The sequence below is a fragment of the Erinaceus europaeus genome, chromosome 3 (genome assembly GCF_950295315.1).
Source record: "Erinaceus europaeus chromosome 3, mEriEur2.1, whole genome shotgun sequence".
Taxonomy (NCBI): domain Eukaryota; kingdom Metazoa; phylum Chordata; class Mammalia; order Eulipotyphla; family Erinaceidae; genus Erinaceus; species Erinaceus europaeus.
The window spans coordinates 132,517,984-132,530,635 of NC_080164.1; the positions used below are offsets into that span (position 1 = coordinate 132,517,984).

General features: G+C 36.7%; 1 protein-coding gene across 1 annotated transcript in view; it reads left to right on the top strand.

Annotated features, from left to right (window-relative positions):
* The window catches only part of CENPC (centromere protein C), a 75,310-nt gene that overhangs the window by 29,628 nt on the left and 33,030 nt on the right, over window positions 1-12,652 (top strand). Inside the window, exons 7-9 of the mRNA XM_060187993.1 lie at window positions 882-1,076; window positions 3,042-3,649; window positions 11,344-11,535. Of these exons, the coding sequence (XP_060043976.1) occupies window positions 882-1,076; window positions 3,042-3,649; window positions 11,344-11,535 (995 nt within the window). The remainder of the gene's footprint in view (window positions 1-881; window positions 1,077-3,041; window positions 3,650-11,343; window positions 11,536-12,652) is intronic.

Here is a 12,652-nt window from a genome sequence, read left to right on the forward strand (position 1 = left end):
TTTCTCTGTTATTTGTAATTTTAAGTATAAGAGTATGTTTGGGTCAATTCTAGGGCCCTGGATAGCAGAAAATGAATTGTGGTAAATCTACACTTATTTCTTGGGGCTTCTCCTTTGATTATTAGGAAACAGTAGATCACTCAAGGTTTCTAGTCATTAAGAATCCTTGTAATGAGCAATTTCTGTCTAGGGTTTTGAGTTTTATAGTCACAGAGTTATGTGCAATCTAATATTTTGTTAATCAAAGTGTACTCTGCAGTAGGATAAAGAACATTGTTATTATCTGAAAACTTAGGAAATGTAGATTCTTAAACCTTTCCTTAAACCTGCTGTATCATTTACATTTTTTTTGAGATTCTCCATATGATTCAAATTCATATAAAATGATTGTGAACCAGGGCTTTAACTTAAACATTTCCTGGTATATGATCTAACTGTTCTTTTCTGTTTTACTTTTTTCTATTGTTAAATACATGATTTAATTTTTCTGAACAGTTCACTTTGTGTATTCCCTGTTCAAGATTAAAATTAGCATTGATAAATATTAATAATGTTCCAGTAGAAAAATTTTAAGTGGGGACTGAGTGGTACCTGGTTAAATGCACATATTACAATTCATAAGGACCCGGGTTCAAGCCCCTAGTCCCCACCTGCGGGGGGAAAGCTTTTTGAGTGGTGAAGCAGTGCTGTAGATGTCTCTCTCCCTTTCTATCTCCCCCTTCCCTTTTCATTTCTGGCTGTCTATCCAATAAATAAATAAATATAAAAAACATTTTAAAGTATAAAATAAAATTGTATAAGTGGTCTATACTGTAAAGACATTTAGAAAAATATTTAAGTTAACAAACTAGGCATATTCAACTTGCCTTTTAACTTTTTAGATTAAATTTTGAAGATAAAAATATTTTGAAGAAAGTAGAAATGGAGGATCAAGTATCAGAAGGGTCACCAAGGAAGAAATCATTGGTAACATCTCAGGAAAGAATGCAAGATTCAGAATATAAAAGTCAGCCACAAGCTAAAAAGAGTTTTTCAACATTGTTTTTAGAGACTGTAAAAAAGAAAAGTGAATCTGGGTGAGGTTTTTTATTTTTAATATATTTAATATGTTTTCTCATATATGCCTTGTTAAGTTCTGTCTGTAAGAGACCATCAGGTATTCTTTTTTTTTTGGCTTATCTCACTTAACATGATTCTTTCAAGATCTATCCATGATGAAGCAAAGGAGATGATTCATCATTTCTTATAGCTGAGTAATATTTCATTGTGTGTGTATGTATATACATATATGCTAAAATACATAGATAAACAAAATATGCTTTTTTTAAACCAGAGCACTGATCAGCTTTGGCTTATGGTGGTGTAGGGGATTGAACCTGGGACTTTGGAGCCTCAGGCCTGAAAGCCTGTTTGCTTAGCCATTATGCTACCTACCTCTGTCCAAGATTTTATTTATTTATTTATTTATTTATGAGAAAGATAGGAGGAGAGAAAGAATCAAATCAGACATCCTCTGGTACATGTGCTGCCGGGGGTTGATCTCAGAACCTTACGCTTAAGAGCCCAATGCTTTATCCACTGCGCCACATCCTGGACCACCACACACAATGATTTTTAACCATGACTACACAATAGTTAATTAGAATTAATGGCTGCTATGATTTACAATCACTATGGAATAAACTTTAAAGTTCATGCTAGAATTCTAGCTTATTCTAAGCCTATTTCTAGTGTTTTTTAAGTTATTTTTTCTTTGGCTAAAGTAATTTTTAATTTTTTTTGTGGTTATATTTATTTTTCCTTTATTAGGGGGATTAATTACAGTCGACTTTAAAATATAGTACTTTATACATGTGTAACATTTCTTAGTTTTAACACTGTAAATCCCCGCCTAGGTCGTCCACCACCATCATGTTCCAGGAGTAATACTCTTTTTTTTTTTTTTTCTTTTTATAAGTTTTTAGTTTTGCATATGCTCAGTATATGGCTAAGTTAAGGCTATTTCATAAAAAGAAAGAAGATGAAAAATGAATCTATTAGACTAGTATCCTTTGACTAATTTCTTTCCTGAAAACTTTCCCAGTTGGAAGAGATGCTGTTTAGTGTCAGTACATTTACCTTATTTAGATATACTCTTTGAACATCATGGTTCTATTAGAACACATGAAGATGTTATTAAAGCACATGCAAAGATGAATGTGAATTATTCAAGTATAGAATGTTTTTTTTAATATGTAATGTATACTCAGTAGTTTTTTTCTTAGAATATTAGATTTGAAGATATAGTAGAAATCTCATTTGCTAGAGAATCTCAGGCCCTAAAGACATCTATACAAACATAATTTATCTTATTTACTTTTTATATTTTATTTATTGGATAGGAACAGTGAGAAGTCAAGAGAAGAGAGAGACAAAAGAGGAATGGGAAGGAAGAGATAGATAGACAGACACCTGTAGCACCGCTTCACTACTCATGAAGCTTTCCTTGGGGACTTGGGGCTTAAAACAAGTCCTCATGCATTCATCTTATCATGTGCACTAGCACTCAGCCTCCCTATTTATTTGCTTATTTATTTATTTAATCAGAATACTGCTCAGTTTTGGTTTATTGTGATATAGAGGAGTAAGCCTGGGACTTTGGAGCTTCAGACATAAGATTCTTTTTGCATAATCATGTTTTCTCTTTTGTCCACAGATAGTGTAGCATTATCATTGGCTATATTTTTTGTAAGGTCAGTCAATGTATTTGGGATACACCATTTCTGAGCTTCTCCTTGCTAATATGCACAGTGAAATGTGGGCATAAGAAGTAAAGTCTAGGTTTCCTTTAACTCTAAATTTCTGTGTTTCCATTAGTGCTATAAATGAGTGTGATTAGATATAAAAAATGTAAAAGGCAGGAAACACTTTGAAAGGTAAGGGAGAACTGAGAAGAGAAGATAAAATGATTTCATTTCTTATGTAGGTTATATATTTTTTCTTCAAGCAAAGTTAAAAGCTTTATGTTTTTGACCTATTACTTATTGTAATTTTTTTAATAGTTCTGTTGTTAAGCATATAACAACTGTGCCAGCTCATTCATCTCCTGCAAATGATATGCAATTGTTAGAGGATGAATTTATAATTGATGCTTCTGATAGAAGTTTTTCCAATCGATCTTGGATTACTATACCAAGAAAGTCTGGGGCTCAGAAACAATGCATAGTCTCCCCTGCTGAGAACACTGAACTCCCTCAAAGTAAGTCAAGAAACAAAGTTACCAGTTCATCACCTAAGACTTTGACATGTGAAAAACACTTTAATTCTCATCCAGTAGAGAAATCTCAGATTTCTGAGAAGAAAATGCAGAGTGAGAGTTGTGTTTTGACAGGTCAAATGAAAAACAATCATAGATCAACAAAACATAATATATGTCCTGAGAATATGGGCAGGTCATCTGGAAACAAAAGGACGGTAAAACAAAAACAAAGAAGAAACGTTAAGACTACAACAGTTGAGGAACAAGTTGATCTGCAACAGTCAAAAGATAAAAATATAAATATGCCACATACCACCCAAGACAAATTACAAGCAAATTCAGACAGAAATTTGGAAGAATGTCAAGACTCAGAAAATGCCCCAGTTTCTCCAAAACAGGTGCAACTCATGGGTGAGTTTATATTAAATATAACTGAACATATTCTACTTCTTCATACTGTGGTAACATCTTTATTTAATTTTAGGGAAGTAGGTAAAATAAATTTAAACCTATAATGGACATTAAAGTCATAGACTTTCCTAGAGTTTATTTTATTCATAATTCATTTCCAAATCTACTTGATTTTTTATTGCTGCTAAGATAGTAGCATCTTATAGACAAGTGAAAGAGGCAAACTAATCTGGCAGTTAAAAGCATAAATAAAACAGCAATAAACATTTGTAGGTTTATTAAAGTATAATTTGAGGGACAACAAACCTAGCATTGTGTATGTCTCACAGGATAAAATTCACACATTTATCATCACTCACTAAATTCCAATAGTCATGGAGTGCCAGACATTATATTAGGTACTGAAATTACAAAGAATCCTTAGACACAATTTTTACTATTAAAAAGTTCATTCTAGTGGAGTCTTTAAATGAGTAACGTATATACGTGTACAAGATGTTAACGGCAACAGGACTGTTACTTGGTATCTCTTTTTTTAATGTTTATTTATTTTAACTTTTTTTTGTTATCTTTATTTATTTATTGGATAGAAACAGCCAGAAACTGAGAGGAGAGGGGAGATAGGGAAAGAGACTGTTAGACACTTACAGACCTGCTTTATCACTCACAAAGTATTCCCCTTGGAGGTGGGGACCAGGGGCTCGAACCCGGGTCCTTATGCACTGTGGGTCCTTATGCACTGTAACGTGTGCTCAACCAGGTGCACCACCACCACCTGGCCCCTGTATTTCCCTAGATCATTTCTCATCCAAACTAGGACATTGAGTATGGTAAAGGATATGTGAGAGCAGGTATCAACTGGGATTGTCCCAGGCAGCATGGAGTATCCCCACTGCCTCTCATGTCATTATTGTGTTATTGAGTTTTATAATGATGACACTGTTATGTAGCAGAGATTGATTTATGTTCTTTGTGCTACTTAGAAGAGTATTCTTGAAGAATAATTATCATCTCTCTGTTACCTAAAAGAGCTCTCCTGAATAATTAATAGAATAACTTGGGATCAAAGAAATAACCCAGCAGTAAAGTACATGCATAAGACCTGCATCCCAATTTGTACATTGTATAAAATAAGAAAGACAGAATCAAATAGAACATCATAAATAAATAAAAGTCTTGATCAAATTATTAAGATATTTACCGTGTACACAATATAGCTTAATCTATTCTGACAGTCCTGTAAGGTAGGACATAGCATTCAAAGGAGACAAAAAAACATTGATTCACAATCTTTCCCCTTATAGAGCTTTTTTATTAAGTTTTATAAAGGTTTTGAAGGGCTGGGGAGATAGCTCATTCTGTTAGAGCATCAACTTGGCATGCTTGAGGCCTCAGGCTCAGCCCCCAGCCAGCACTGGTCCTCTCTTCTTTCTCATTCTCTCCCTCAGACAAATAAACCCTTTTTAAAATAAAAAATAATTTAAGAAGTAATTTTGAAATAAGTGAAAATGTTTTTAGTTCTCAAATAGTAAAACTATTAGTTTGAAGCTGGGGCGGTAGTTCAGCAGGTTGAGTGAATGTTTGTATGCATGTAACCAACCCCATGTTCGGTCTCTGGCATTGCTTTGGTCTCTTTTCTTCTTTCATTAAATATATAAGTAATAAATATATTTTAATAAAATATGTAAATCTAACCAACTAGAAGGCTCTATTCACCACGATTGTATATGTGCCTGAAAGTTCTGGGTGACTACTGTATTGTTGATAGAGAGGGAAGAAAGTATACTAAGGCACATTCAGTTTTGAAAAAAATATTTTATTTGGGGGCCGGTCGGTAGCACAGCGGGTTAAGCACACATGTGAAGCACAAAGACTGAGGTAAGGATCCCGGTTCAAGCCCCCAGCTCCCCACTTGCAGGGGAGTCGCTTTACAGGCTTCAGGTGAAGCAGGTCTGCAGGTGTCTATCTTTCTCTCCCCCTCTCTGTCTTTCTCTCCTCTCTCCATTTCTCTCTGTCCTATCCAACAACTATGACAGCAGTAACAACAACAATAACAACAACAATGATAAACAACAAGGGCAACAAAAGGGAGCAGTGGATTCGAAGTGCAGGGACTGAGCCCCAGCAATAACACAGGAGGCAAATATATATATATATATATATAATTTTATTTTATTTTAATAGAAATACAGAAAGACCAGTGCACTTTTCAGCTTTTGGTGGTGCTGCGGATTGTGCTTGATACCTCAGAGCCACAGGCACAAAAATCTTGATTATTGTAACAATTTGTGAAATAAACCTGGCTTTTTTCCACCTTCCCAAATTTATCTCCTGGGCTACTCTTTTATATAGTTAATTAATTAATTGTTTAATTAATTTATTATTGGATAGAGACTAGAAATTGAGAGGGAAGGGGGTGAGATAGATACAGAGAGACAGCTGCAAACCTGTTTCACCACTTGTGAAGCTTCTCTGCAGGTGGGAACCAGTGGCTTTGAACCTGAGTCCTCTGTCTCTCTTCCTCTCTATCTCCCCCTGCCCTCTTGATTTCTGACTGTATCAGATAAATAAAGATAATAAAAAAGTTGTTGTGTTATTTGAATCTGTGAAAAGTAGTTTCATATGTGAGCAAAAGAAAAGATAGCCACTTAGGTACATGTGGTACCATAGATTGAGACAGGAACCTTAGGCATGCAAGTCCTATGTCCTATCACCTGGAATTTCTCTGACTGCTGGAAGCTTTTTTTTTTTTTTTTAATTTCTTTATTGGGGAATTAATGTTTTACATTCAACAGTAAATACAATAGTTTGTACATGCATAACATTCCCCAGTTTCCCATTTAACAATACAACCCCCACTATGTCATTTATCATCCTTCATGGACCTGTATTCTCCTCACCCACCCACCCCATAGTCTTTTACTTTGGTGCGATATGCCAATTCCATTTCAGGTTCTACTTGTGTTTTCTTTTCTGATCTTGTTTTTCAACTTCTGCATGAGAGTGAGATCATCCCATATTCATCTTTCTGTTTCTGACTTATTTCACTCAACATGATTTTTTCAAGGTCCATCCAAGATTGGCTGAAAATGGGGAAGTCACCATTTTTTACAGCTGAGTAGTATTCCATTGTGTGTATATACCACAACTTGCTCAGCCATTCATCTGTTGTTGGACAGCTGGGTTGCTTCCAGGTTTTGGCTATTACAAATTGTGCTGCCAAGAACATATGTGTACACAGATCTTTTTGGATGGATGTGTTGGGTTCCTTAGGATATATCCCCAGGAGAGGAATTGCAGGGTCATAGGGTAGGTCCATTTCTAGCCTTCTGAGAGTTCTCCAGACTGTTCTCCATAGAGGTTGGACCAATTGACATTCCCACCAGCAGTATAGGAGGGTTCCTTTGACCCCACACCCTCTCCAGCATTTGCTGCTATTACCTTTTCTCATATATGACATTCTCACAGGAGTGAAGTGATATCTCATTGTTGTCTTTATTTGCATTTCTCTGGCAATCAGAGACTTGGAGCATTTTTTCATGTGTTTCTTGGCCTTTTGGATCTCTTCTGTGGTGAATATTCTGCCCAAGTCCTCCCCCCATTTTTGGATGGGGTTATTTGTTGTCTTGTTGTTGAGTCTGGTAAGCTCTTTATATATGTTAGTTATTAAACTCTTATCTGATGTATGGCATGTAAAGATCTTCTCCCATTCTGTGAGGGGTCTCTTAGTTTAGGTAGTGGTTTCTTTTCTGTGAAGAAGCTTTTTAATTTGATGTAGTCCCATAGGTTTGTACTTGCCTTAGTCTTCCTTGTAATTGGATTCGTTTCATTGAAAATGTCTTTAAAATTTATGCGGAAAAGAGTTCTGCCAATATTTTCCTCTAAGTATTTGATAGTTTCTGGTCTAACATCCAAGTCCTTGATCCACTTGGAATTGACTTTTGTATTTGGTGAAATACAGTGGTTCAGTTTCATTCTTCTGCATGTTTCAACCCATTGTTTCCAACACCATTTGTTGAAGAGACTCTGCTTACCCCATTTAATAGTCTGGGCCCCTTTGTCAAAGGTTAGATGTCCATAGGTGTGGAGCCTCATTTCTGGGCTCTCAATTCTATTCCACTGGTCAGTGTGTCTATTCATGTTCCAGTACCAAGCAGTTTTGATGACAATGGCCTTATAATACAGTTTGAGATCTGGGAGTGTGATGCCTCTGGTTCTGTTCTTTTTTCTCAAGATTGTTTTGGCAATTCTAGGTCTTTTCTGGTTCCAGATAAACATTTGTAGCATTTTTTTCTATTCTCTTAAAAAATGTGCTTGGGATTTTGATGGAGATAGCATTAAATTTGTAGATGGCTCTGGGTAATATATTCATTTTGATGATGTTAATTCTTCCAACCCATGAACATGGAATATCTTTCCACTTCTTTGTGTCTTTTTCAATTTCTTTAAGTAGTGACTCATAATTTTCAGTGTACAAGTCTGTAGCTTTTTTTTTTTTTTTCTGTTGTTAAAAATTCTCAGGAGTTGGGCGGTAGCTCAGTGGGATAAGCTCACGTGGGGTGAAGCGCAAAGATCAGAGTAAGGATCCTGGTTTGAATCCCTAGCTCCCCACCTGCAGGGGAGTCGCTTCACAGGCGGTGAAGCAGGTCTGCAGGTGGCCTACCTTTCTCTCCCCCTCTCTGTCTTCCCCTTCTCTCTCCATTTTTCTCTATCCTATCCAACAACAATAACAACAATAATAATAGCCACAACAATGATAAAACCACAAGGGCAGCAAAATGGAAAAAATAGCCTCTAGGAACAGTGGATTCATGGTGCAGGCACTGAGGATCCCTGGAGGCAAAAAAAAAAAAAAATTCTGTTAGTTACTATTTTCAGTGCTGCACTGGAGAATGCCCTCAGGACCTGGTGTATCTGCAGTATTGCTAAATGGCCTTCCTTTCAAATTTTTCTCATTTTTATTTAGAGAGAGAGGCAGAGAGAGAAGAGTCACTACAGTATCACTTCACCATCCATTGAGATCCTATGGTGCCACCCCTGGTAATCCTGTATTCTAACTGGGGCTGGAACCCAAGGCCTCATCTATGGTAAGGCAACTGCTGTAACAGGTGGGGTAATCTTCTACCCTTCTTGGGTTGCTTGATAATTTCTTCCTGTTTCATAAACAAATTTGTTTCTCAGCTGTGAACCTTTTAACATTGTTGATTCATGAACACAGCAACCTGTCATTCTGAGCACTTGTGGTTATTAGAGCAGTTTATGAGGATATTTGACAGATATGAGGTGGTGGGCAGGAGTAAATAGCATAATGGTTATGCAAAGAGACTTATATCTGAGGCTCCGAAGTCCCAGGTTCTGTCCCCTGTGCCACTGTAAGCCAATGCTGAGCAGTGCTCTGGTAGAAACAAACAAATATAAGAGATGGGAAATGGGAGAGAAATAGAAGAAAAGGAGTTGAGGAAAGGAAGGTAGGAGAGAGATGCAGGGAGCAGGAAAATGATAACTGATGAGCATTCTGGGAGCTGTATCACTCAAATTACCAATCACTGGCAATCATGTTGAATGTTTTCTATACTTGTCGAGTCTTATAAACTGACACTTTAATTTTTTGACACATAATTTTATATAGTCAGTCCCTGAAATAATTTTTTAAAATAATTTTAAAGATTGAGGCAGGTGCGGGGTGGGGGGGGGACGGGACTGGCCAGATGGTGGCGCACCTGGTTAAACGCTTACACTACAGTGCAGAAGGACCCGGGTTCAAGCTCCTGGTTCCCACCTGCAGGGGGAAAGCTTCACAAATGGTGAAGCAAGGCTGCAGTTGTCTCTCTGGCTCTGTCCAATAATAAATAAATTAAAAAGAAACTCTTTTCAACAATTTCTTGGGAGAGGTAGAGGGAGAGAGGGAGGGAGGGAGGGAGAGAGAGAGAGAGAGAGAGAGAGAGAGAGAGACCACAATACTGAAGCTTCCTTCAATACAATAAGGGTCAAGCTTGAATCTGGGTTGCACATATGGCAGAACAATGTAGTTTCTAAGAGACTTTTCTTTACTGTTTAGTTTTTTCTTTGTGGTGACTTCCAATATCTCTTCATTTTCATTGCTTCCAAGGTATTAATTATATGAAGCATGATGCTGATAAAGTAGAATCTTGTTTTATCAAGCTTTTTAAAGTTCCTTGCTTTTCCTTAACACTCTTTTCTTCCATTTCTTCCTTCTTCCCTCCCACCCTCCCTTTCTTCATTATTTATTTCTCCCTCTTTTTTCTTTTTCCCCCTCCTCTTTCATCTACCGGTGTTATTGCTGGGGTTCAGTGAGAATTTGAAAGTGGAGGGAGAGATAGAAAGGGAGAGAGACAGAGATACCTGCAGTACTTGCTTTGCCAGTGAAACTTCTACTCTGCTTATGGAAGCAGGGTCTCTAACCTGAGTCCTTGAGTATGGTAATGTGTGCACTTAATCAGTGCACTACCACATTGCTCCTTCATACCTTCCTTCCTTCCTTCCTTCCTTCCTCTTTTTTTTTACCTATTTTATTTGATAGGACAGAGAAATTGAAAGGGGAGGAGGAGATAGAGAGGGAGAGAGGAAGATAGACACCTGCAGATCTGCTTCATTGCTCATGAAGCAGGTGGTGAGTAGGGATTGAACCTGTATCCTGTGCATGATAATATGTGTGCCCAACATAATATGTGTGCCACCAAGGCCCCTCTTTATGCATTTTTTATATAAGTATGAATCTGTCCTCTCTCTCTTTTTTTTGCCTCCAGAGTTGTTGCTGGGGCATGGTGCCTGCACCACGAATCCACTGCTCCTGGAGACTATTTTTTTCCCTTTTGTTGCCCTTGTTGTTTTATCATTGTTGTGGTTATTATTGTTGTTGGATAGGACAGAGAGAAATGGAGAGAGAAGGAGGGAGGGAGAGATAAACACCTGCAGATCTGCTTCACTGCTCTTGAAGTGATCCCCTGCAGGTGGGGGTCTGGGGGCTTGGACTGGGATCTTTGGGTGGTGCTTGTGCTTCGTGCCATGTGCATTTAAGCTGCTGCGATATCACCCAACCCCCTGAATCTGTTTTCTTAATCTCACAGTTAATACATTGACTAATCCTATAATTTAGACTCAAAATGGAGTCAGAGAATGCTATTACAATAGAGGATCTTTGCATAACTTTGCTCATTTCACCCTATTCCTCAATCACATTTAACTAGGAGAATAAATAAATTACCTAGAACAGTTCTTTTCAATTTACATATACCTTTGAATTCCTTTGAGGTCTTACTAAAATACTGAGTAATAAATTGAATTAGGAAATTCAGGGTGGAAATCTGGATTGTAATTCTAAACTGTTAGCTTTCAGGTAATGTGACTAAATATGGTCTATGAGCCGTACTTTTAATATAACAAAAATATCACTTCTTAGTTGGGACATTGATAGAATCATGTTTTATTTTTCCTATTCAAAGTATGTTCTTTTCTAAATCAGCAATATATGTATAAAGCAATGTGAAAAGTTTGCATTAAATTGACAGAGTTGGAGGCCTAAATTGAGAATGTGTAACTATTAAAAAATAGAGGAAAAGAAGCCCATAGGATAAAGCTAAGAAATTTATCCAATTGAGAGTTTTTTTAATCTGCTAAACTATTATAATTTTCTAAAAGCTAGATTGTGAGTAATGATTATTTATTTATTTTAGGAAGCAAGAAAAGTAGTCGTACTGTTCCTCATACAGAGACTCCAATAAATAGAGACTGTAAAAAGAAGAATTTTTCAGATGGGTTCCAAGAGAACAACAAACTTTCACTTGAAGTGAGTTTAAAAACTTGTAGGAAAAGTCGAAGACTTTCTAGGCCACCTTCTGATTGGTGGGTTGTAAAACCAGATCACAGTAAGTATTTTTATTTAAGTTGGTTGTTTATTTTACTTAATTAGTTTTTTTTTTTGCCTGCACTGTGAATCCCCTGCTCCTGTGACCATTTTTTCAGTTCTTTTGGATAGGACAGAGAGAAATTTGAAAGGGGAAAGGTAGACACCTGCAGACCTGATTCACTGCTTGTGAGGCAACCTCCCCTGCAGAGTCTAGCTGGGGAGACCAACAAAAGAGGTATATAACTCATGCAGTAATAGTTGATAAATAAAAATAAAAAATATAAAGGATCTAGATGGGAGTTATTAGGGAGGATAGTGGTTGATAGTTGTACTCATGCTATTGTACCTAGCTTTGTTTGGAGGGGAGTGCCAAAAGGACTCTCAATGTAGAAGGACATTAATACTGAAAATATTTGCACTTAGTAGTAGAATATAAGATTTTAAATAAGGTTGTATTGATCCAGTTAAGTTTTTCAAAGACATATTTGGCTCATTTTGAAGAATGGATCTAACATTGGCAAGACCAGAAAGGGGGATTACTTAAGAAATTATTAAAAACTCTAAATAAGTAATTCTGTTGGGCCAGACGGTGATGCACCTGATTAACATTACAGTGTGCAAGGACCCAGGTTTAATCCCTTGGACATCACCTGCAGGGGGGAAGCTTCACTAGTGGTAAAGCAGGGTTGTAGGTGTCTGTCTCTTTCCCTCTCTACTCCTCTCAATTTCTCTGTTTATCCAATAATAGTAATAATAATGACAACCAGTAAAAATTAAGAAAAACAAAAAGGTAGTACTGTAGCAGGGGAGCTTGAAAGAATTTGATTTAAAAGTACTAAGGGAAAATCAGTCACCTAATACTTCTACAAACTGACAGAATTTAGAGATGGTTTATGAATATGTTCAGAAGTCTTGATAACTCAGACTTATGATTCAGATAACTGGATATATAACTATTTTTCATTAAAGAAACTGAAGTCAAGGAAAGATTTTAGGAGAGACCAGTGAGTGATTATTATACATGTCAGCATGTAGATTGTAGTTAAAATGGTGGGTTCCTCAAAGAAAGTATAGCATATAGAGTAATGGGAAGCTGAAGGTGGAGCACTGAGAGTAACAGCAGAGTCCTAAGAATG